The 23,882-nt window shown below is 34.2% G+C and overlaps 5 protein-coding genes and 1 long non-coding RNA gene across 10 annotated transcripts; 5 read left to right on the forward strand and 1 right to left on the reverse strand.

The window, feature by feature from the left end:
- The first annotated feature begins 2,200 nt into the window (after positions 1 to 2,200).
- LOC108821208 (3-deoxy-manno-octulosonate cytidylyltransferase, mitochondrial) lies at positions 2,201 to 4,574 on the forward strand. Its single transcript, XM_056997427.1, has 8 exons — positions 2,201 to 2,512; positions 2,593 to 2,638; positions 3,330 to 3,416; positions 3,499 to 3,623; positions 3,729 to 3,868; positions 3,968 to 4,019; positions 4,116 to 4,226; positions 4,291 to 4,574. Exons 1-8 carry the CDS (start codon positions 2,285 to 2,287, stop codon positions 4,381 to 4,383), a joined length of 882 nt encoding a protein of 293 aa, XP_056853407.1. The 5' UTR covers positions 2,201 to 2,284; the 3' UTR covers positions 4,384 to 4,574.
- Positions 4,575 to 5,151: 577 nt separating this feature from the next.
- Positions 5,152 to 8,066, forward strand: LOC108822080 (uncharacterized). Of its 5 annotated transcripts, none has more exons than XR_001944691.2 (6): positions 5,152 to 5,389; positions 5,541 to 5,579; positions 5,708 to 5,855; positions 6,057 to 6,776; positions 6,849 to 7,517; positions 7,617 to 8,066. It is a non-coding gene; the product is annotated as an uncharacterized LOC108822080 (long non-coding RNA). The 5 variants fall into 5 exon arrangements; XR_008940388.1 differs by lacking the exon at positions 7,617 to 8,066 and having other exon boundaries at positions 5,159 to 5,389; positions 6,057 to 6,466; positions 6,603 to 6,776; positions 6,849 to 7,120; XR_008940387.1 differs by lacking the exon at positions 7,617 to 8,066 and having other exon boundaries at positions 5,157 to 5,389; positions 5,541 to 5,640; positions 6,849 to 7,120.
- A 1,469-nt stretch (positions 8,067 to 9,535) lies between these two features.
- LOC108822936 (probable histone H2A variant 3) lies at positions 9,536 to 10,436 on the reverse strand. Its single transcript, XM_056997430.1, has 2 exons — positions 10,212 to 10,436; positions 9,536 to 9,980 (listed from the first exon to the last, which is right to left on the reverse strand). Exons 1-2 carry the CDS (start codon positions 10,320 to 10,322, stop codon positions 9,684 to 9,686), a joined length of 408 nt encoding a protein of 135 aa, XP_056853410.1. The 5' UTR covers positions 10,323 to 10,436; the 3' UTR covers positions 9,536 to 9,683.
- Positions 10,437 to 10,772: 336 nt separating this feature from the next.
- Positions 10,773 to 12,445, forward strand: LOC108820421 (uncharacterized). Its single transcript, XM_056997429.1, has 3 exons — positions 10,773 to 10,867; positions 10,977 to 11,472; positions 12,197 to 12,445. Exons 1-3 carry the CDS (start codon positions 10,773 to 10,775, stop codon positions 12,443 to 12,445), a joined length of 840 nt encoding a protein of 279 aa, XP_056853409.1.
- A 531-nt stretch (positions 12,446 to 12,976) lies between these two features.
- On the forward strand, positions 12,977 to 14,417 carry LOC108822934 (DCC family protein At1g52590, chloroplastic). The gene is made up of 5 exons (XM_018596144.2): positions 12,977 to 13,207; positions 13,304 to 13,361; positions 13,466 to 13,573; positions 13,939 to 14,031; positions 14,136 to 14,417. The coding sequence occupies exons 1-5, from the start codon at positions 13,042 to 13,044 to the stop codon at positions 14,215 to 14,217; spliced, it is 507 nt and encodes a 168-aa protein (XP_018451646.1). The 5' UTR covers positions 12,977 to 13,041; the 3' UTR covers positions 14,218 to 14,417.
- A 2,602-nt stretch (positions 14,418 to 17,019) lies between these two features.
- On the forward strand, positions 17,020 to 23,260 carry LOC130502662 (probable WRKY transcription factor 10). Its single transcript, XM_056997428.1, has 6 exons — positions 17,020 to 17,346; positions 17,432 to 17,570; positions 17,646 to 17,889; positions 18,033 to 18,185; positions 22,399 to 22,719; positions 23,077 to 23,260. Exons 1-6 carry the CDS (start codon positions 17,020 to 17,022, stop codon positions 23,258 to 23,260), a joined length of 1,368 nt encoding a protein of 455 aa, XP_056853408.1.
- The last annotated feature ends 622 nt before the right edge of the window (positions 23,261 to 23,882 follow it).

Consider the following 23,882-nt stretch of genomic DNA (forward strand, 5'->3'; position numbering starts at 1 on the left):
TATATCATATGAAAATAGATACTTATATTTGATATTTGCATTGAAAATATATCGAAAAATTAATATTTTAATTTTGAAATCTTCATTATTATTTTCAAAATGATTGTAAATTAGTGAAACCACTAAACATCTCACATTACAAAACAATTTGTTGGTGTAAAATTTTGTTATACAAATATGCAAATAATCGTAAAATCATATAAGTAGAAACTTCATTTTATAAATATCCATATTAAAAGTATACTATATATCTATGTTAATATCATTTAAATTTAATTATACATCATATATATACATAAAACTGATTGTTTTGATATATTTACCCTAAAAGGATTGCAAACAAACAAGAGTGATCGTTTGATTTATATGCGCACGCCAATTTATTACATAATAATAACAAATTTCTTAGATATTTAATATATAATTATTATTTTATTATTTCATAATATTCTGAAAAACATAAAATAAGTAATAAATATAAAATATATATTACACACAAGACACATATCTTAACCTAAGTATGTATCTTTTTAAAAAATTTAAATCTTAAACATTTCTAAATCTCAGGTCAAAAAGAACAAAATGAGAATAAATTCCAAAATCAATATTTATATTGAGCAATAACCAAAATGAAAAATGACATAAAAGAGAAAATATTGAAGATATGTAGGATTGATACGTGAACGTACACTTCTTATAAACATAATTAACTTTTAAATTGCTAAATCAAAATATAAAACCGAGGTGATATAATTTCATTGTAACCAAATAGTAGACCTGGAATTCTTCGGCATAAACGTTAAGTTGTTATGCAATAATTGATTTTTTGACCTAAAATATTTTTTAAAATGGGATCAGCTCATCAGTAAAAAAATTATGTAACTAACAAAAGAAATTTTAAAGAAATATTTAAGGGCCAAAAATATTATACGATCAATAATATATATATTTTAATATAATATTTTTTAAATAATTTTCGTATTGTGAATGTCTTATTATAGTTTATTTTAAATGGCAAAGAATTAAATAATTATGGAAACTAACCGATGAAATTTTTCTTTTTAAAAACTTTGTTTTCTGAATTAGATTCCATAATAAAGTGATTTATAGCAAAGGGAAATCGAGTTTGTATTCGACCAGAAAAAGCAAACTGAGTTGGCTAAGGAATTAGACATAAATCTAAATAGTCCCATCTTTTCACACTCTCTCCTCTCCTTAGAGAGAGAAAATTCTCTCTATTGTCCTTGTTAACAAAATTACATCTTTCACAAGGAATAGAGAGAAAGAGAGAGATTTTGTTTTGTAATATATTCGATCCGATGGATCGATTTTTTTGTTTCGCTTTGGCGATCCTCTAGTTTCGCTTGGCGATTTTACTCTTTCGCTTAGGCGATTTTGTGTTGCTTTCAAACTCAAATCGAATCTGTTCTTCAAGTTCTATCATTACTTTTTTCGATTTTGGTTTGAATTTTAATAAAGTTTAATCTTTTCCTTCGACTCTCCTCTAAAACTACAATACCGGCTGTCTCTTTTGATCATCTTCTGTTCTTTTGGTTATGCTCAATTTCTATTTCCAGATGAAGTCAATCTTTGCCATTAAAGTTACTCTGGGCAGAGTATTCAGAAGGAATAGAATATTAGAGTTTTGCATATTAGTTTCTTTGGTTTGAATCAGTTCAAGAAGAGTCAAAGCTTGATTGTGTTTCAAGTGTTTTGACAACGACTGTTTTCAAATCTTCTGAAACTATTTGGAGATCATGACATCCAAGGAAGAGATTGAAGATCGATTGAAGATAGAGGCGCGCAGGAGAGTGAAGTATGGAACTTGGGCTTCGAGGATCCAAGCATGCGGCAGAGCATACGGCGGAGAAGCTCCCACGGTGACCAGAGAAGTTGTAATTGCATGAGAGACACGTGGCGAATCATGCTTTGCAAAGCAGCTTGAATTAGGGCACGTGGTGATGATGCAGACAGACTTTGCCGACCTAAAACTGGGCTTAATTTCATATTATTTATGTTGTATCTTGTTTTGGGCCTCGTATTTTCTTAAAGCCTGATCCATGTAACTTTCGCCCATTGGGCAAGTCAATGAAACGTCGACAAAAAAAAAAAGACATAAATCTAATTAAACCGGACCAGATCGGTCCTTTTCTCGCTGGCATAACCCACACCTGTTTTGTTAACAGATCAATCTCTCTCTCTCTCTCTCTCTCTCTCTCTCTCTCTCTCTCTCTTCTTTCACTGAACAGTCTCACGAGCAAAGCGAAAGACCGTTGCTTAATTAATGTCACTCTCTTCCTCTTCATCATCATCCTCGTCTTCTCAGAAGACATGGATTGTACACGGAATCTTAGCCGGAACAGCGATCGCAGCAGCGATTGGCGCACGTGCCTATCTGAGTGGATCCAGGAAATTCCGGAGCCGGGTCGTCGGGATCATCCCCGCCCGTTACGCTTCCTCTCGATTCGAGGGCAAGCCTCTCGTGAAAATCCTCGGCAAACCCATGATCCAGGTTCCTCCTTAGTCTATTATATACATAATGTATAACTCTCAGCTTCTTCGTGCTTATGTGTTGGATCTATGTTGGATTAGAGAACTTGGGAGAGATCGAAGTTAGCTTCTACACTTGATCACGTTGGTAATGTGGCTCCCATCTCTACTCTTTATGACTCTATACATAGCAAAGTTGTGTACGATGTTAACTTGCTTGACTTTCATTAATTGGCATGCTTTTAGTTGGAACCTACCTTTAGTTTTGTCGGTAACCTGTGACTGTTGAGATTACAGGATGTCTGGTTTCTTGTTTTCATAGTTAGCTTCTACGCTTGATCACGTTAGTAATGTGGCTCAGATCTCTTAATGTGTGTACTTTCATAGTTAGCTTCTGTTTTCGGTTTCGGGTAATTCGGTTCAGCCACAATCTCACCGAAGTAAACCATAAAAGTCGGTTTGGTTTGGTTTGGTTTGGTCCTTTTCTAATTTTATTTTCGAAACTGACTAATTTTTTTGTTTCGGTCAGATTTCGTATCATTTCTAAAAAAAACTTGGACATTTACAGTTAAATTCAGTTATTTAGGTTAAATTGGGTTTTCTGTTTGTTTGGTTAATTTGGTTAATTACGGATAATTTGGTTATTTATTTTGAATAAAAAATCAACTGAACCGAACCGAATTTTCAAAATTCCACCGAACTCAGAACGGTAACTTAACTCAAAACCGAAGGTTCGGTTCAGACAAAATCCACAGGCCTAGAACTTGGAAGTCCTGTTCTTTAAGTTGTGACTGTTGAGATTAAAGTTGTCTGTTTTGTTGTATCGTTTGACTTCTCAGTTGTAGCAACGGATGATGAAAGGATTGCGGATTGCTGTCGTGGGTTTGGTGCTGATGTCATCATGACTTCAGAGTCTTGCAGAAACGGTCTCTATACAAATTTCTTCAACCCCCTGTTTAGTTTTGCTTTCTTGTCTCAAAAACTCTATATCATTTGGTGGATCCGTAGGTACTGAGCGGTGCAATGAAGCGCTAGAAAAGCTGGAGAAGAAGTATGATGTGGTTGTTAACATTCAAGGAGATGAACCACTCATTGAGCCTGAGATTATAGACGGTGTTGTCAAAGCACTTCAGGTTCTGCTTTAGTTTGGATTATATCTTTCATCTTAATATATTCTGTTGGGCTGTCTTCAGACTTTAGAAGCTGTTGAATAGTGTTCCTATGGTTGTGATTTTCAGTTAGCACCTGATGCAGTGTTTAGCACAGCCGTGACTTCATTGAAACCAGAAGACGGACTTGATCCTAACCGAGTCAAGTGTGTGGTAGACAACCGTGGCTACGCTATCTATTTTTCCCGGGGTTTGATTCCTTATAACAAGTAATATCTCTGTCTTCTGTGTATTGATAAAATAAATTATGTTATTATATATTTGCCTATATGCTCAGGTTGTAATCACTTATGTTTTGTGCGCTTTAGGAGTGGTAAAGTCAATCCAGACTTCCCTTACATGCTTCATCTTGGAATACAGGTACTGAGCAGCTAGCTTCTCTTCTTATTATATATAGTTTCACTTGTGTATTATGATCTAATTAATCTCGGCTATGTTTGCTTTCCTTGTTCTTAGAGCTTTGATTCGAAGTTTCTCAAAGTATACTCGGAGCTTCAACCAACACCATTGCAGCTAGAAGAGGATCTAGAGCAGCTTAAAGTCCTTGAAAATGGCTACAAAATGAAGGTAACATAACCCTTTCCCACTATTTTGATAAATTCTTTTAACCTAAAATGTTGATTTTTCACAGGTTATAAAGGTGGATCATGAAGCTCATGGAGTTGATACACCTGATGATGTCGAAAAAATTGAATCTTTAATGCGGGAAAGAAACCTCCTCTAGACCACATAATACAGAGATCTTGCTTTCAAACTTTATAATTGGATCGCCTTTCCTTGTTTTACTCAGTGACTTATCAATGAAATTTAGGGACTTCCAGTAGATATTATATACTTTGTAATTCAATTCAATTCTTTGCACACTTGTTAACTTGTGCCTATTTTTTTGTAATTTTATGTGGTAGGACTTGTGCTTGGTAAAGCCAAGAAAACATAAGGATTAAGGAGTGAATATATGAATTAACCATATGAATATAATCATCGACTAGAAGAACGAGATAAATGCTTCGAAGAGCTATTTCCACTGTATGAGAAAGATTTGAGATCTTATAGCATTATCGACTTAACCATTTGTCGCATGGAATGAGACCCACATACTAATGAACGGATGTGGGAGATCTATTAGCCGTAAGTGGTCAGGATGCTACAAATGATATCATAGTTTAATTTGTCGTGGTGTGCAACCAAGACGTACCATTTCTATTTTAACATATTGTATATATAATTTGATAGCTTAGAGAAATTAATAAATAAAATAACCATCCCTTTAAAATTAGTATTTTGAAATATGTGTTGTATTTTATTATACAAATAAAATATTCTTATAATATTTATAAAATACATCTCGTTTGTTAACATCCATTGACTTTTATTAAAAGTAGGATATATCACGAAATGCACGTTAGAAGTATTGATAATCTATAATATAATGCCACAGTTGAGACTCTCCCTGCGCGCCACGTCAGCATCTTTTCGCGGGTGGGCATTTTTTTCTCTTTTGGGCTTTTAATTGAAACACATACCCAGGTTTGACCCATATCTTCTTCTCAACTTCTCGACGTATCATTATTGGCTGCCATTGCCGCCGTTCTCTACTCCACGTTCATCTCCTCCACCGCGGAAGATCCGCCCAGTCTGTTGTCGGTCGACTCATACGATTCTGGGATTCCAGGAACATTAGCAAGAATGGAGAGTTCATGGGCATCACCATTCTCCTCCTTGATGAACTGGTGATGATTGTTTCTTACTTATTTTTAATCACTTATTTTCTATGTTCATACATGAAGCGTCTCTTCATGTTTTTTGGTTCTGTCGTCGATCAAGCTTCCATGTACTCATCATCAAAACATCTGTAACTCTTCGTCCTCATCTTTCCTTCAGATCTAAGAAGGCTCTGCATATTGATTTTGTCGGCTCCAGGTTCAATCCCTAATACCTTTTAAGAATCGTTTGACTGGCATCATTAGTACCCAAAGTCTCGGTAAATCCGACGGTTTCGTTTCCATGTTTTGCTTAATTCTATTCTTATTATTTTATAAAATATGCAGATTCTTAAAAAAAGAAACAAACATCAATCCTTCGGACGACTCACTGCATCTCCTCCTTTGCGAGTGGCTCCAGGTCTCCTCATATGCCTCATTGTCCTATGCGAGTCCTCTGTCGCCGGCTAAGGTGGTTAAGCCTCTTGGCTCTGAGGTATTTTATTGCAGATCTACTTCTCTTAGTTTTGTGATTGCGTTTTTGTTTATAATTTTTATTTAATTCTCTCTTGCGTTTTCATGTTTGTTCCGATTGAATCTGATTAACTTTGATCATCAATCATGTGTTTGGGATCTATACGATTTTGATTTAATTTATATGACATTCTTATGGAATGTGTGGTTAATGTTCTCGCAGATTCTTGGTACTGTTATGTCTTCAAAGATGTGGGAAATTGCTTAGGATTATGCTCGATCATGTGTTCTTAATCATAGCGTCCAGCCTCATGGATATCAGAAGGAAACTGCTGTGGTCTTCAATGTGGTAGCTCAAGTGCTTGGACTGCTTGTGGATTTTCAGTATATTCCTGCTGAGAAGTTATCTGAGATTTCAGGTTCAAGCCAAGGACATGGTAATTGCTGCACTGAGTCACCTCAATGAGTCTTCCATGACGAGGACCTTTCTCAACGTCTCGTCTTCTCAAAGCAATGTTGGGATTGATTACTCCGGTTTGAGTTTGACCAGTATGGACGGTTATGGTTTAAGGTCAAACCTTCACAACACAGCAGAATGCAGTGGCCATGTTGACATGGAAGTTACTCCACAAGGTCTATATGAAGACTCCAAGCTCTGGAACTGCTTTCAGATTCTTGGCTTGGATGAACCTTAATCTGATTTGAACTGAAGTTTGCAACAAATTTGCTAATGAGTGATATTGTTGCTTTCTTGAACAATTACTTCTAGGTTGCACGGGTACGTCAATCTATAGCCGTCTCGCGTACCGGGTTCGGCGGGGGGACGGGTACGTCCCGGGTAAACGTCCCCGACACGTGCAAGATGACCTTACTTCTTTAAGAATTAGCTGAGCTGATGTCTGTAATCAAAGATGAAACCATTAGCAGAAAGAGTGGTAAACAGGTCAGTTTTACCTAATTTCAATTTAGAGATATCGTCTTTTTCGTTTTTGATCATTGTTATTTATTTTTCCAGATATTATTGGAGCTCTTGCTCAAATATGAAACTGCCCAAATCATAAAAGCAAAAGACTTTAGACAAGTATGTATATGCTATTCAAAGAAGTACATAGTTTTTTCCGAGCCATTTTGAAGGTTCATTGAGAATATATGTTGTACGAGAGAGGCATGTGTCTTCTTATGCTCATCTCTTTATTAAGCAAAAAAAATCTGAAATTAGGCGTACAATCATTATTTAAAATAAACATCCAACAATGTTAAATACTCTAATACACAATATATACACAACACCAACCACTATACAAATATTTGAAAATCAGTAACCACGACAGAACGCTAACTACACAAATAAAACATCACATATATACATAAAGGTAAAACAACAACTACATCTATAACCCCGCGCTTGCGCGGGGGCAGAGCCCCTAGTTAAAAGAATACGACAGCTAAGGGAGGAAGGAAGAAAATAGATGCGTTGATTGGTCAACAATTTAATTGTGAAGTCATTATAACTTTTTGAAGCTTATAAAACGAGACAACCGAGGCTTTAGAATGAGACAGATTACAGATCATAAATAAGACAAGAGAAAGAGACTCTGAGAAAATCGATATTAGATGGAGAAAAGGAGTTTGTATGGTTTGGTAGTAATGCTAATGTACTTGGTGGGTGGTGGCTATAGTCAAGGTAAAACTAATTAACCCTATCACAAACTCTCATAGATTAATTATAATCAATTGTCATTTTGGTTTAACATCCAGTGATTGGATGTATATATGTACGTAGGGATAGTGAAACGGATACGTGACAAAGCTGAATGGGAAGCAATCCTGGCCGATGCCGATCATTACATAGGGCTTATAGTAACGTCCCCCCTTTGCGGTGCTCCATGTGCTATATTGAACGACCAAGTGGTTCAAATTGTCGATTCATTAAACTCACTCGGCGTCCGGATTGAGTTCTTTATAGCTAACATTTGGGAGACTGCTATCTTATCAGAGTGGTTAGTCGAATTTGTACCAACCGTCATAATTTTGAGACATGGAGACGTAATAGTTCGCTACGAAGACCTTCTGGACTGGGGTAAATTTTATGATCTATTATTCGGCTCAGGTATATTCAGCCCCGCCCCATCCCCCTCTGAAGTCGAATTTCCACTGCCTCCTCAATCCGGCTTGTAAATTACAGTCCTGTCTTGATTTAGTAACGTCACTTTATGTGTACTATACTGTATTTGCTGCTTCCACTTTATTTAATAGGTTAATAAAATTGGTGATATATATATATATATATGCGTGTGTGTGTGTATATGTGATCATATTATATTTGGTGTGTTAAATCATGCATTATTATAAATCGTCATTAAAAAGTCTACAGATGCTTGACAGCATAGGAGAAATTATTTATAATGAGAGAATTAAGTGTTTAGATCATAGGATTGTTAGAAAGAACTTCTACAATCCAGATACTTATGTATACATGAGTGATGCATAAAGATGATAAATTTGATAACAGAATTGATCAAACCGGCATATATTTGTCAATACAGCGGGGTAACCTTTTAGATGATTTCCAGTGAGTTTCATCTCTTCCATCCTGTGCACGTATCATAGTTCCAGAAAACGGAACTCGGTAATGGAGCAAGAATTGAACAAGATAGCCAAAGATGTGACTAGATCTATTAACTCACTTGTCATTTTTATAAAACTAAAATTTGAAAAGTTAATTCGAGATATTATCAGCATTGTCTTACAAATTCACAGACAGTCCACACAGAGAGTTAACCATCCATAGGTCAAAGGTCTTTATGATGATGGGAAAAAAAAGAAAATAAACACAAATATACCAATCAATAGTAAGTGCCATATGTAGCAAAGTTCAACTCTAAAATGAAAGTTTTGAATTGAATTTGCAACAATTTAACATACGCAATATTTTATTACCCAAATAACATATGCAGTCAAAGTATCAAACAATCCTGTAATGACCAAAACCATAAAAAGCTAGTCTCACCAAACACTCAGTCATAAAATCAGAATATATAACCGGCTCATGAATGAACCAGTTATTACATCCAATCCGGTTTCATAACTAGTTCACGGTCTAACCTGGTCCAACCAACTGGTTGGTCCGGATTTAAATACGCTGATTAAAATATTAAGAAAAAGTAAATAAAAATGGTAGTAAGCTTGACTTGAGGAGAAACAAAGACGGAAGGAAATGGCTGGGAAGAATATTTTAGAGTGCACATGCTTCTTCTTCTATGTGCAACTCTTCCTCCAACGTACTTACATATCTTGTATTTTTCTGTCTTTATTGGTCCATTAAATCATTAAATTTACTTTATCTTACATAACTCTCATCTCATTCTATATTTCATTTATACAACAAATATTTGTGTACCAGTAGGCACAAAACATATACATTTTGTGTAAATATGAGATGATTCTTTCGCCTCAACATGCATCAGCTCTGTTAAACTCCATGGGAGATCTTCTAGTCTTAGTTGTTGCTGGGGCTGCAGATGCTCTCTTCCCTTTGAAATCCCTCAAAAGTTCTGGCTTCTAAACTAATCAATTCTGTTTAATAACTCTTATTATTGCAGACTGATACCTAAACTACCAAACTCCTAAAAATATCTAAAAGAAAAGAGCTTTGATGAAACTATGCTATGTTACATTGATAGGAACAAACCAAAAGGGCAGTAGTCAGAAAAGGGTTTAGATAATCATCAAATACATATGCATACAGATAGAGAAAAGTACAATAAGAAACAGATCCTAAACAAAGAGCACTCCTAGCAGTCTTCTTAACCAAACACAAGACTCTCTCGCAAAGCGGTAAAAAAAAGATCTATTCCTTGGCGGATTTGTTGATGAGAGACTTGTGGATGTGAGGGATGACACCACCACCAGCTATAGTTCCTTTGATAAGAGTATCAAGCTCTTCATCTCCACGAATCGCAAGCTGCAAGTGCCTGGGGGAGATACGTTTCACCTTGAGGTCCTTGCTCGCGTTACCAGCCAACTCCAAGACTTCTGCGGTCAGATACTCAAGTATCGCCGCTGTGTAAACAGCTGCAGTTGCTCCGACTCTTCCGTGAGCAGTGGATCTAGTCTTCAACAGCCGATGCACCCTTCCTACAGGGAACTGCACAAAAGAACACACAACAGAGGTAACAAGATCAAGCTACAAAGTCAAACAGTTTCAGAAACCCACTAACGAATTGTTCAAGAAAACACACCAGTGATGAATCAAGATCATCTCTTTGTCACTCGGATACATCAACATCTTAGCTCAGAATCTCGTATCTACTAATAAGATACGATTCACAAAGGAAACTACTTTGATCTAGAGAGAGAGAGAGAGAGAGAGAGATACTTGAAGACCAGCTCGAGCGGAACGGGTGATGGGTTGTTTCTTCTTGTCCTTGTCTTTCTCGTTACCGCTGGGTTTCCCCATAATCAGACCCTTTGCTCCTTTACCCGACATTTTCCCGCCAAAAGCTTCACACTTTGCGCTGAGAGAGAGAGAGAGCAGGTAGATCGCAAAAGAGGAGACGAGGAGTCGATAGATGTTCCCAGAGAGAGAGAGAAAAGAGAGAGAGAGATTAGTTGACGATTTTACCCAGATAAAAATCCCAGGCCCAGTTAAACGTTACGTCAAATTAATATCATAAATTGTCTATGCAATTGACGAGCCCCTCAACATGAGCTCTTATCATAAGCCCAAATGTAATTCAATTTTAATATATTAGATTTAAATAGATTTCAAGAAAAAATCAAACGACCAAATATTTATTTTAAAAATTCTATCAACCAAAGAAATTTCAAAAAATATAAAACTCTTAAGAATTGGTTTACTAATAACTCCCTAAGACTTCGAACTAGTAGCTCAGAACTTCGTCCACCGACATATGAGTAGAGAGGCAATGTGTCTTCGATGTGCAGCAGGGACAGAGTCAGTCAATCACGTTTTATTTCGGTGTTACGCGCGCTTGATCTGGGCAATGTCTCCAATCCCATCTCCTCCAGCAGGTATCACTAGCGATTCCCTTTTCTCTAACCTCTACCATGTACTCAGTGTTAAAAAGAAATATCCCAAAGATGAAGTACCAGTAGAGTTAGTACCCTGAATATTGTGGAGATTATGGAAAAACAGAAATGAGTTTCAGTTTAAGGGTAGGGATTATGATGTGATCAGCACACTAAACAAGGCTAAAGAAGACGCAGAGGAGTGGAAGAGGGGAAACGAGGTTGAATTGAGAGAGGTCAAACAGAGTGGTCCAAGTCGCCACTGCCAGAAATGGAAACCTCCACCAGCAACATGGCTAAAATGTAACTCCGACGGATCTTGGCAAAAAGACAGAGATCATAGTGGAGTAGGCTGGGTGTGTAGAGACCAAAATGGTAGTGTGGTGTGGGCAGGAGCAAAGGCTGTTCAGCATATGGGCACTGCAATAGAGTGTGAAGCGGAAGCAATCAGATGGGCAGTAGCAACTCTGTCTGGATTTGGTTATAGGAAAGTTATTGTGGAGACAGACTCCCTGGTTCTTTGTAAAATGATCAGAGGAGAAGAAGAGATATGGCCAGTCCTAAAACCAATCGTACAGAGCATCCTTTATATTAGGGGTGGGCGCAAGGCGAGTACTTGCATTTTTACATATATTTGATACTCGCCTTGCCTTGAACGAGTAATGAATTTTTAGACTTGGTACTTGCCTTGTCGGAAACGAGTACTTGTTATATCGAGTACTTGTCGCAAAACATGTAACTTGCAAGTTACTTGCCTTACTCGATTACTTACTAGTAGGGCTGAGCATATGACAAGTATCCGAGATTTTTGCCATACTTATAAGCCGACTTGCTTTCTTCGGATAGTAAAAAATTGCCTTATATTTGTATTTGCTAATACCAAATCCTTAATTAAGCGAGTATACGTCTATATATGAGATACTTGCGAGTAACTTTCTGTACCTATACTTGCTCACTTAACTTAAAATTTTTGTATTCGAACCTTTAAAATATAAATTATGTTTCAATGATTTTATGGTTAGGTGATTGTCTATATTTATACTAAATTTTTTTCTGATTCTTATGCTACACCAATGTAAGATAATATAGCGTAAAATTTGAAAAAAAAAGAAAATTATTTAATCCCACATGTTTGATATTAAATAAATATTAAAGTAGATGAAATAATAATGTAAATGTTAATATATTTTGAAAATCAAGTAGCGGGTCGAAACGAGTCAAATACCTAAAATAATTTTAAGCCTTGTTACTTGATTTGCACTTGCAAGTATTTAAAATTCTTAACTTGTTACTTGCCTTGATTAAAACGAGTACTTGTATTTACGGGGCAAGTACGGAGCGGGTAACGAATTTAAGGCGGGTAACGGGTATTTGTGCCCAGCCCTACTTTATATGCTGGAAGTGAGGCAAGAGTATCATGTGGAGTATTATCTAAGAGAGGGCAATAAGGTGGCTGACAGAATAGCAAAAGAGTCTTCTTCTTTTATGAACTATGTTCCTAAGTTATATTCTGTAACACCAATGTGGTTGAAAAGTACTGTAGAGGCTGATATGCCTATGGAGTTTGTTTCAATTGGTTAATGAAAAGTATGAGTTTGAGTTAAAAAAAAAATAATAATAACTCCCTAAGACTGTAAACAAAAATATGACACAAGAAGTTATCTCATGAAACATCGTCCCCACTTCATCAAATTCTAATAGCCAAAAGGATCTCAAATTTTATGGAAAAGGATTAGTCTTTGGAGCCGCAATGTTCATACAATAGTACAAGTTACTCAAAACTCCTCCGACCAAAGAAATCGAAAATCCAACTGAACTAAATTAACATATGAGTGAGAAGCTGACGGATCTAAATAGATTTTATTGAGTCTATGGTTTCTCCTATCCAACCCATCTTTCACGTTCGACGTTTCAAGATCGCGGAGACGAACGTTGTTTCAAGCGAAGCAGAGGAGGAGAATAGTCTCTCAAGGCACGACTTACGTGTCCAAGAGAGCATTTACTTCAAAATCAGAGATCCGATTTATAGTGACGTGGTTTATATCCTTTTTAATTGAGTGGCTACATTTTGGTGACTTGGCGTATATTTTACCATTTATCATATAATAATCTATTCTTTTATTTTCCGAAAAAATAAATCAAACTATCAAATTTTGTGTGGCTCTCCGGACATTGAGATGGCAATCCTTGCTCCGGCGAGTTTCGGGCGGTTAACCGTTCCGTCTCGTGCGCAAGTTAGGGTAAGAATCTCTGCTTCTGCTAACCCACGCACTTCAGTTGACTGGGTCAAAGAAACTTCAAGCTTTTTCGAACAAGACAAGAGACCGATCATGTTGTTCGACGGTAATGATCACTTTGATCTAATCGTGACGTTTCTGGGTTGGTTTGTAGAAGAATTTATCAAGTAAAATTTGATATTTATTTGAGTGTTATTATCAGGTGTTTGTAATCTCTGTAATGGTGGCGTGAAGTTTGTCCGAGACCATGATCATAACAGGTTAGTGTCTGATTTGAGGCAACCATCGTTTCGCATTAGAACTTTTAGTTTTTTTCACTGAGAGAGCCAAATGTAAGGAGTTGAACTATGATATATGTGTTCAGGAGCATAAGATTTGAAGCATTACAGAGTGAAGCAGGAAAGAAACTGTTGATGCGGTCAGGACGTGCTCCTAATGATATATCAAGTGTCGTACTTGTCGAGAAAGATAGGTAACATATAAATCAATGTAAACTAAAAAAAATATCTGTTGTTTCTACAAATCACTTAAATCTCTATGCATTAGTAAAAAGCTTCTTTTGCTTGGCCGGAAAGTACTTTTTGGGATTAGGAAAAACAGCTTTTAGTAGAAAAGGTGAACTTGTGAAACGGAAAGAAATGTCAGGTTTGAGGAGTATAAATATGTATCTTGAGAATTGTAATTTATTTGTCACACAATCAAATATATAAACCCTTTGTCTCCAACGAGTTTCACTCTCTAACTAGTTTTTTCTTTTTTTCATGTTTTTGCTAGCGGATTTTCTCAACAAAAGCTCTACATTCTATTAGATATATTGTTTTATGTTTATTTTCTCAGGTCTTACATAAAATCAGAAGCGGTTTTGAAGATCATGAAATACATTGACTTGCCATTTCCACAGCTTGCATTCTTTTTGCAGTTTGCGCCTCTGTAAGTTCTAACTTCACAGGTTTAAATAATAGCTGAAGGAAACGTAAAATGCCTCTGGTGAGTGAGTGATCTTATAAACAATTTGCTTTCTACATTTTCTGCAGGTTTGTGAGGGACTTTCTGTATGAAAATGTTGCAAACAACCGTTATGCAATGTTTGGTCGGTCTAATTCATGTGAGATCTAAGAAGACATCATTGACTGGTGATCTTATTTTGTCAAAAAATAAACTAGATATGTCAAAAAAATATTTCCTACAGTTTAATATATGCTTTTGTATATATATGTATAGTTACAACAGCCTTTGAACAACCCATAAGTATGTACTCTCGAAAATGTATGACGATATATGTATCAAATGTGGAAATTAACATTCCAATTACATCATGACAATTCAGCATGACATTTTTTTAATTAGTATAAAAGACCTGTTATCCTTTTTTAAATGTTTCTCCTTTAATATATAAAAGATTTAAGCGCTATACTATCGGTTGGGATGATGTTTGGCCGCTATGCTTTACGTCTTATTTTTCAGTCGGACATTAAGAATCTGGAGAGTATGTAGTCTTTATGGTTCTCATATTGTTGCTAATTACTTATGAATTTATCTATTATCTCTTATATTCTTTGATTATTGTTTTATTAAAATCAGCATCTAAATATGTTTTATAAATGTTTGATAAAATATCAGTTGCTTATTGATCAATTTGGCTCGTTTGAACATAAAGTACAGCCAAAATAATAAGGATTAAGTCCTTGTGTTTATCATCTTGAGACTCACATAAATATATATTTATGAGGTTTACAAATCATATTTGATATTGAACATGTACATTCACTACAAGAAAGAGGTCTCCATGCATGCTCAATTTTGTCAGGAAATCATCGGAAGACGTCTTCTCCAACACTTTTCCAAGAAACTTCAGTTCGTCGGAGTTTGAGCATCGGAAATGGGCTGGCGTCGGAAGTTCTCAGAAATGGCCGAGAATATGAATTCTCGGAAAAGTCGTCAATCGTTAGCGATGTGTTTCTGAAAATTTTTAAAATTTTAATTAAAAGAAATAAATGCAAAAAACAAATTAAATAAAACAGAAAATATGAATCATTAAATATACACTATATTACCGAAGTATAAAAAAATATAATTTCGACAAAAAATAAAACTAAATATATTTGTGTCAGTGGAAGGGGCTGTGAGCCTCCAGCAGTGGTGGAAAATGGCGATGGTGGTGGCCTTGGAAGAAACAACGGTGTTTAGTAGCGACAATGGTGAATGTAAACATCGTCGGTGGTGATTTATATAAATCATCGGTTGTCTTCTCCAAAAATAGTCAGATCTGAAACAAGGAGATGAGAAAGAAGCTAAATGATGTACACAATAAAAAGAATGGAAATGGCGAAAAGAAGAGAAACCTACTGAAGTAAAGGAAGGCGGAATCGATATCTCGAGTTAATGTAGATGTCGGATTTATAAGAAAATTATATATGATCGATGGAGGAAAAAAGAGAAAACTTACTTATTTCATAATTAGTTTCTTTAAGATTTTTCACTAAACAATTTATTATACTTGTAGAATTTATAGTGTGTTTTTGTTTATTTTTTAAAAAGTAAATATTTTCTTTAATAATTTTCTTTCTTTAGTATCTATGATGAGGAAAATTATATATTTTATCAAAAATAAAACTAATTTAAAATAGTTTTTTACAATCATCTTTGTTAAATTTTTTTTTTAAAATGAAAATTACTATTTAATATGTAAATTATATATAATTGTAAAATAATATCTAATAGTAATTTTCTTTTTCTAAAATCCTAAAAATAACTGTAGATGAATATTATTTTTGTACTAATAATTTTACTTTTCTAATCTCTTTGTAAATTCTAAACAAAAAGAGTTATGTTATATTTTGACACAGATCACAATTTTAAAAATTTATTAACACCTGTCGATCATGTTAATTGCCAACTTTTAAGAATCAAGTTTTAGATACAGAGGACGCTGGTCATGTTATCCAGCAGAAGAAGACACTAATCTGACCATGATCATAACAGGTTAGTGTCTGAGTTTAACTTTTTCACATTAAAGTCCATATTCTTCTAAAATAATAATAATTTGATTCTTTAAAATTTATTAAAATATATCTAGTTCTGATATTGAAAAATATTAATAAATATAAAATTATGGTGATATTATAGAATTATATGTTATATTAATGATTACTCTTTATTATAAAGAACATGTGATGATTTAAAACTAGTTAAAGTCTATCTAGATTTAAAATACAGACTTTTAAACGATCAATCAATATAAATCTCGGTGATATACTATCTAGTTTAATATGCTATATTAAAAACCAATAATTAAATAAATTACGGTTAACATATATATTTTTTTTCATAAAGTGGATATAAACCTAATAATGTTCTAAAAATATTTTAAAACATCGTTATAATCTTAAACTAATCAGTTACAAATTAATTGACTGAACTTAATTATTTTTAACCACAAACTGTTTTTATTTGTTTTAGTATAAATAAAATACAGGAATATAAAATCACAATTTTGAATAATAATGTTAGCTTTTTGTATTTTTCTGATAAAACCGGACTGAATTATACACCTTTCATAAAAATCCAAAAAGAAGTAAAGGGTAATTAAAACCTCTTTAGGATTTGCTGAAATTTGGATTACGAAAGTCTGACCACATAATTTTTTTACCATAATGAAATGGTTGAGTTTTACTATAAGAAGACCATCTCCCTTCTATGCAACACACAATACCTAATTTCCTTTGAAAAACAGCTTTTCCTTTACATTTATAAATAAATTATTCATTATTATGACAGTTATTTAAAATCTCCCAAATTATATCACCTTTACTGCTTTACATTACATTACTTGTATTCCCAATAGTTATTCTGTTTTCAGCGGTTTTTTTTTGTTTTTGTGGTTTTTGGTGACATTTCAAGGTTTTCTCCCCAACAAAAATGAGCGATTATGATGGAATCCTTATAGATGATTGGTCTCCACAGTCCAGTCCAAGCATAAGAGAGATATTAGCAACGCTGGATCAAAACTACAGTGATCTAAAGCCGATCAGTGAGATGTTCCCTCAAACCAACTTATCAACTGATCCTCAGTCTAAACAAATATCTGGTGGTCTCAGCGATAGAATTGCTGCAAGACTAGGATTTGATATTCCACCGCTAGAGATAGAGAGCATCAGTCCTTCTCCTATCCTCGTAATATCTCCAGGATTCAGTCTCTCTCCATTTTTTCAATCTCCAAATATGTTGTTGAACTCTTCTTCACAGGTAAGTAACAATTTCTTTAATATGTTTAAGATTGATATCTGATAAACCTAGCTGTTTATTGTCTTTGTGTAACTTATGTTTTCAGATTATCCCTCTGTGTTCAATCCCTAATGACGCGCCTCCGGAGACGGTGAAAAGTTCTGTTGACACCCATGCAATGATGATTATATCCAACAACAATCTTTCTCATCAGCCGATGAACGTTGATCTGCATCCTCAAGGAGGTAATAGAGTTTCTAGTGTCTCAAGTGTACTTCCAGTTACGACTTTCCGAATATATTTTTTTACATGTAAAACAGGCTCTGATGATATACCAATGGAAGGGTCTGTTTATGTCACCTCTCACGAATCTAATGTTGATCCCATTGGTGCACCTTTAGTCCCTTCTTTTGATTCTGAAGTTCTTGCTGAAACCGATATTATGAACCTCATATCTTTTGAAAGTGGAAGCGAAGACGATGACAAGGACAGAGAATACAACCAAGAGAAAGACAATGTCAAAGATCACAACATTGTTGTGGAACCTTCATCTCGAATGAGAAGGTTACAAGTTTACATTTAGTAGTAATAATAACAATAATAATAATAATAATAATAATAATAATAATATACTTAACTTCTTAATTAAATTCATAACTGATATATTTAATAATAAAATTGACCCGAATTAAATAATTCTCTCGCAGGGAAAATATGGTATCAAACATGATTGGAGTCAGAAGACGAAACAAGGCCCAAAATGTCATAATTCAGGTTGAAAGCGAAGAAGACCATCCTGATGATGGTTTTCGCTGGAGAAAATATGGTCAAAAAGTTGTCACAGGAAATGCAAATCCAAGGTTTTATATTTCTTTCACGTTAAAATTAGTCAGGCGTTTTACAGGAAATGCAAATCCTGTTGGAACTCGTTTTTGACAAAATGGTTTAAGACCATTTTTCGGTATGTTTCGGGACGAAGACGTTCGTCGGAATAACCGAATGTTTGACACTATGAAGTAGTGTACTCGTATGTCAAAATCAGAGTTGGTTTTGAATGAGAAATGGAAGTCCAAAATGAGTTTGGCTAAATATTAAAAATTAGCAAATGTCATATATTGGATATTTGGGTTTGAATTTGTTAGTTGGATATTATGTCCATTACTTATTCATGACTATCTTTATGTTTGTATAAATATAAAATGCAAACCCAAATTAAAAGAAATATTATTTATGTTTGATTTAGTCAAATATATAATATATTCTTTATTGCTAAGTCATTAAAAATTAGTCAAAAGGAATTAAATTCTTTTAATGACAACATTGATTTTTTGACTTTAAGCATAATGTGATGTTTTGTATTTTCTATATAAAGGCTTGTGAGCCATTTAGAAAATGATAGAGTGAGACACACTTGAAAACCAACAACAAATACAATTCCTCCATGTTATAGTGATGTTTTATTTTATTTATTTTTTGTGTCTGAGAGTACAATACAAAACTAGTTTCGTCAGGCTTCTGATAGAGTGACGCAAATTCAGAAGATTGTTTGCAGTTGTATCCTGGGACTCATTACGTTATCGAACCATCGCACTACGGAACGTATTTTGAGTTAAGGAAAGAGATAATATCTCGCCTCTGCAGTTGTATCATCATTTTCTTACTCTTTGATATAATTTTATCATTTTTATTCTTTACAATATTCAGTTCTCCGTAGTTTATAAAATACGGTTCTATCAGTCTTAACTTCTCCGTAGTTTATAAAATACGGTTCTATCAGTCTTAACTCAAAATATCCGTTTATTGCTTTGCACTAACCGGACTGATTATTGTAAAAAAGTATGTTTTTTTTGTAAGAACAGGTTAATTTATCTTTGGAAAAAAATGGCGGAGTCAGATCTATAAGATTATTTCAATCTTAATTTTCTGTAAATTTTTGTTTGTATTATTTGACTAACAAAAACTGATTTTTTTTTAAAGTGTTTTGTTGTGAGCACAGGAAACAAAGAACTCATGGCGATGGTTGAATGATTATGTGCTGATCGTGAGTTTTAACAATCAACATTTGTTATAATCTCTACTTGAACCGGAAAAGGGAAGTTAGTTCTCAATATTTTATTGGTTTCATCTCTGAACTTTATTCATTAGGCTTCTAACGATTGGTTTTTGATTATTTACTATCTCATAAAGGTAAATATCAAAAGAATTTGTTATTAGTCTCTAAGGCTTTGACCTTGTTTACCGGTTTGAGTCTCACTTTTGTGTAAAGTGAAACTATTTTTTGGCATTGATTTTGGTCATGAAAGCATTTCTTAAGTGTGGTCAAACCCATGCGTTAAGATGATCAAATAATTTATTTTGTTCAAAGTGTGTTACTGATTTGACTTGGTTAAAGACAATTTATTTGAATGAGAATGTCTAACGTTTTGTTTTCTAGTTTCAGATTTTTTTTTTCTGGAACAACTTAATTTAAATATTAAGCACATGGATGGATGACCATGAGAAAACAAAAAGGAGTCAAGTTTAAAAAATACGGTGAAAACATATTTATAAACAACATTTTTGATCTTTTGAGATCAAGTTGTATGGATGGAAATGAATTTTGTGAGTCGACGCCCCAAATTAAATTTGGGAGAGGTCTGCCACATATAAATCATTTGCCATAAGAAATAAAATGTTTGTTGATATTGATCAAAACATTTGTATTTCATCAATGCTTAAATGCATTTTTTTTAAAAGGTTGACCATGTAAAACCAATGAGAATTTTCAGACCAATATGACTGAAACTAACATGTGTATTGTAGTTTCTAAAGTCAATATGTTTGAAAATAACCATAGAAAATGGTGGTTTTGATGGTACAAAAATATCATGTATTGATATGTATATTTGCTATAAAGCAAAAATATATTTTGAAAAAAAAAAAAGCAAAATATATACAAGTTGGATTTCTAAATCAACTTGAGAGAACTATGAAAATAGTTGTATTGAAAATGTGATTTTCCGAGAATGAATTACATTCTAAAGAAAATTGTAACAATTTGAAATTGTTTTTATTATTCATTTAAATCTAAAGGAGTTGTAGATTAACTTTCTAAACTCTTAAGAGATGTTAAATGTAAATATGCATGGTTTTGAGCTATCTCAAGAAATGTGGGGGAAGCTTTGCTTACCAAATAAAGTCATTGGCAAAAGGCCGAATGAACTTTGTGATAGTTATCAAAATATGATTAAAAAAAAAAAACTAGTGTTATACACTGAGTTTTATGTATAATGGTTGTTTGTATCTTGGAAAAAAAAAAGATGACAAAAATCATTAGACAATTGATCTCGACTAATCTCAATAGATTATGTTCAATGTGATGACAACCTAGGATCCTGTTATTAAAGGTGTGTCATGAGATCAAATTGTAATATCATCAAGAGGAATGGGTTTAGCCTATGAACTAAGATGAGGTTTGGCGGTAACTCTACTTATCAGATTGGAGATCCCAAGAAATAGGTTCAAGGAGACAACTAAGTCAAACTAAATATGCCCAAAGCACTGTATGACTTCGGTCTATACCCAGTTCCTAGGATGATTAAACAGTGCTACATGTAAGGAATAGAGGATAAGCATTTGCTTTTAATGATTTGTGCCAATTGTTTTGAGATATGAATGGAGTAGTACATGATACTCCTCTAAACAACACTAATGGCAAATCACCTTGTGGGTGTGAAATGGGGCCGTTTCTAGGAGAATAAAATGGCTATATTCTCTAAAGTTCACTCATGATTACCAGGAATGTTCACGGCCAAAATGAACACAATAAAGAAATTGGTTTTGTGAGAGAATGAAACTGTGTTTTGGCTATTGTCTAGGTTTACACTAAAGCCCGGGAGGTTCAAGACATCATGGCCACCTCCTGGCCGAGTAAATCCGATAGCTATTAACAATGACTGGTTCAAGGCTGAAAAATTGCTACCAACTCATCATGCAGTGAATTTCTCGTTTGTACTCTCAAAAGTCCGTAGTTGAGTCTTGTTGAGTCTTGTCGAGTCTTGTCTAGGAAGTCAAGTCTGTCGAGTCGTCTAGTGTCTAGAGTCATTTCTATTCATGTGGGGGATTGTTGGAACTCGTTTTTGACAAAATGGTTTAAGACCATTTTTCGGTATGTTTCGGGACGAAGACGTTCGTCGGAATAACCGAATGTTTGACACTATGAAGTAGTGTACTCGTATGTCAAAATCAGAGTTGGTTTTGAATGAGAAATGGAAGTCCAAAATGAGTTTGGCTAAATATTAAAAATTAGCAAATGTCATATATTGGATATTTGGGTTTGAATTTGTTAGTTGGATATTATGTCCATTACTTATTCATGACTATCTTTATGTTTGTATAAATATAAAATGCAAACCCAAATTAAAAGAAATATTATTTATGTTTGATTTGGTCAAATATATAATATATTCTTTATTGATAAGTCATTAAAAATTAGTCAAAAGGAATTAAATTCTTTTAATGACAACATTGATTTTTTGACTTTAAGACTCCGTTACTCTCTTGTATGTTATGGTTTCTCAAAAGCATAATGTGATGTTTTGTATTTTCTATATAAAGGCTTGTGAGCCATTTAGAAAATGATAGAGTGAGACACACTTGAAAACCAACAACAAATACAATTCCTCCATGTTATAGTGATGTTTTATTTTATTTATTTTTTGTGTCTGAGAGTACAACACAAAACTAGTTTCGCCAGGCTTCTGATAGAGTGACGCAAATTCAGAAGATTGTTTGCAGTTGTATCCTGGGACTCATTACGTTATCGAACCATCGCACTACGAGACGTATTTTGAGTTAAGGAAAGAGATAATATCTCGCCTCTGCAGTTGTATCATCCTTTTCTTACTTTTTGATATAATTTTATCATTTTTATTCTTTACAATATTCAGTTCTCCGTAGTTTATAAAATACGGTTCTATCAAATCCAAGGTTTTATATTTCTTTCACGTTAAAATTAGTCAGGGGTTTTAGCAAAAAAAAATTATATATATATATATATATATATTTTAATTTGGGTGTAAATGGTTATCGCAGGAGTTACTACAGATGCACATACACTGGGTGTAAGGTGAAGAAAAATGTAGAGAGAAGTGTAGACAATGTGAAGTTTGTGGTGGCTATATATGATGGAATACATGAGCACGTTCCACCACCTGAACGCATAAGCAAATCCAGTACAAAGAAACAATCCGGTTCGTCAATGTCTCAAGATCCTAGCAATCAAAACCTTGGGTTAGGTATGCTGCCAAGTTTACCGGCTAACCAGAATCATGTTTTCATGAATCGGGATGATGAAACGAACACTGACCGTGTGATATCCGAGGGTACAGAATTATACAAGGCGATATGGGAACAGTTATTTCTTTGAAAAAATTACATTATGGGTCATTTATTGAGTTTGTATTCACACTCTAGGTCACTTGTAGCTACTCAGACACATTTTACCAACTAAATACCTAACTAGTTACTATATTCCTACAATAGCTAACTAAATATTACTTTCCTAATTCTTTTTCTCTATAATTTTTTTCTATTGAAAAGAAATTGAATTTTTTTCATTTAATATCTTCTATCTTTCTCTTCTTATCATTTTATCTTCTTTCTCTATGGTTACAGAAAAAGACAATTTTTTTTTTGTGAATCATAAACTTGAGAAATCCATAAGACACAACACCATCATCTTGTCTACAAGCTTTTCTTCCGTGGCAACAGTACCACCGCCGCGACGTTTCTGTCTTTCTTATTCACCGGAGCATTTCCTTTGCCGCAACAACACCACCTCTGTCTCCATCTCTTCGCCGTCAGTCTTTGTCGCATCCTTCTCATCCCCGCCTTCGTCGCCTCCGCCTTGCCGCTTTTATCTCCTCCAATTCGCCGCCTTCATTGCAAAAGCTGAGCAACAATGGCCACTTTTGGTTTTATTGCACATCTGGTCCCTAGACATTTAAATATATTCGTTTCTGACTCATAGGTTTCTGATTTGCATATATACACCTAAATGCATTACTTACATTTAAACAAATTCACAATTTAATAAAATCCAACAGTAGGAACTCCATCGAATTACAGCTGCTTGCAAATATTTATATCATGTACTCGATCGTACTCTAATAACTCCATCAAAATCCACAAAAGAACCTCCACCAAAATTCAAGCTTCATGTGTACGATTGGTTGAGGTGTCCACCTAGTCAATGTTCATGTCACCGATGCATTTTGATTTGAAATCATTCTCAAACAAATATGGTAGGTATGTTAAATTTTTTTAGCACACAATGAATTCCTACTGTCTTTGTACATCAATAAATTACCAAATTTGTATCAGGAAAAAGAAAATTGTGCTTTTAACTAAACTAAAAAGAGTAAAACTAAATTTACTATTAGATCACCTAAGTCACATACTTTTCTTCTAGAGCAGTACGATATCAACTTGAAAAGAAACAACCATTAGCTGGACAAGTAACTACAAAGCATAAAAAAAAAAGTTGTATACAATCATTAATCTGTGTAGAGAAATTT

The sequence above is a fragment of the Raphanus sativus genome, unplaced genomic scaffold (assembly GCF_000801105.2).
Source record: "Raphanus sativus cultivar WK10039 unplaced genomic scaffold, ASM80110v3 Scaffold0643, whole genome shotgun sequence".
Classification (NCBI taxonomy): Eukaryota; Viridiplantae; Streptophyta; class Magnoliopsida; order Brassicales; family Brassicaceae; genus Raphanus; species Raphanus sativus.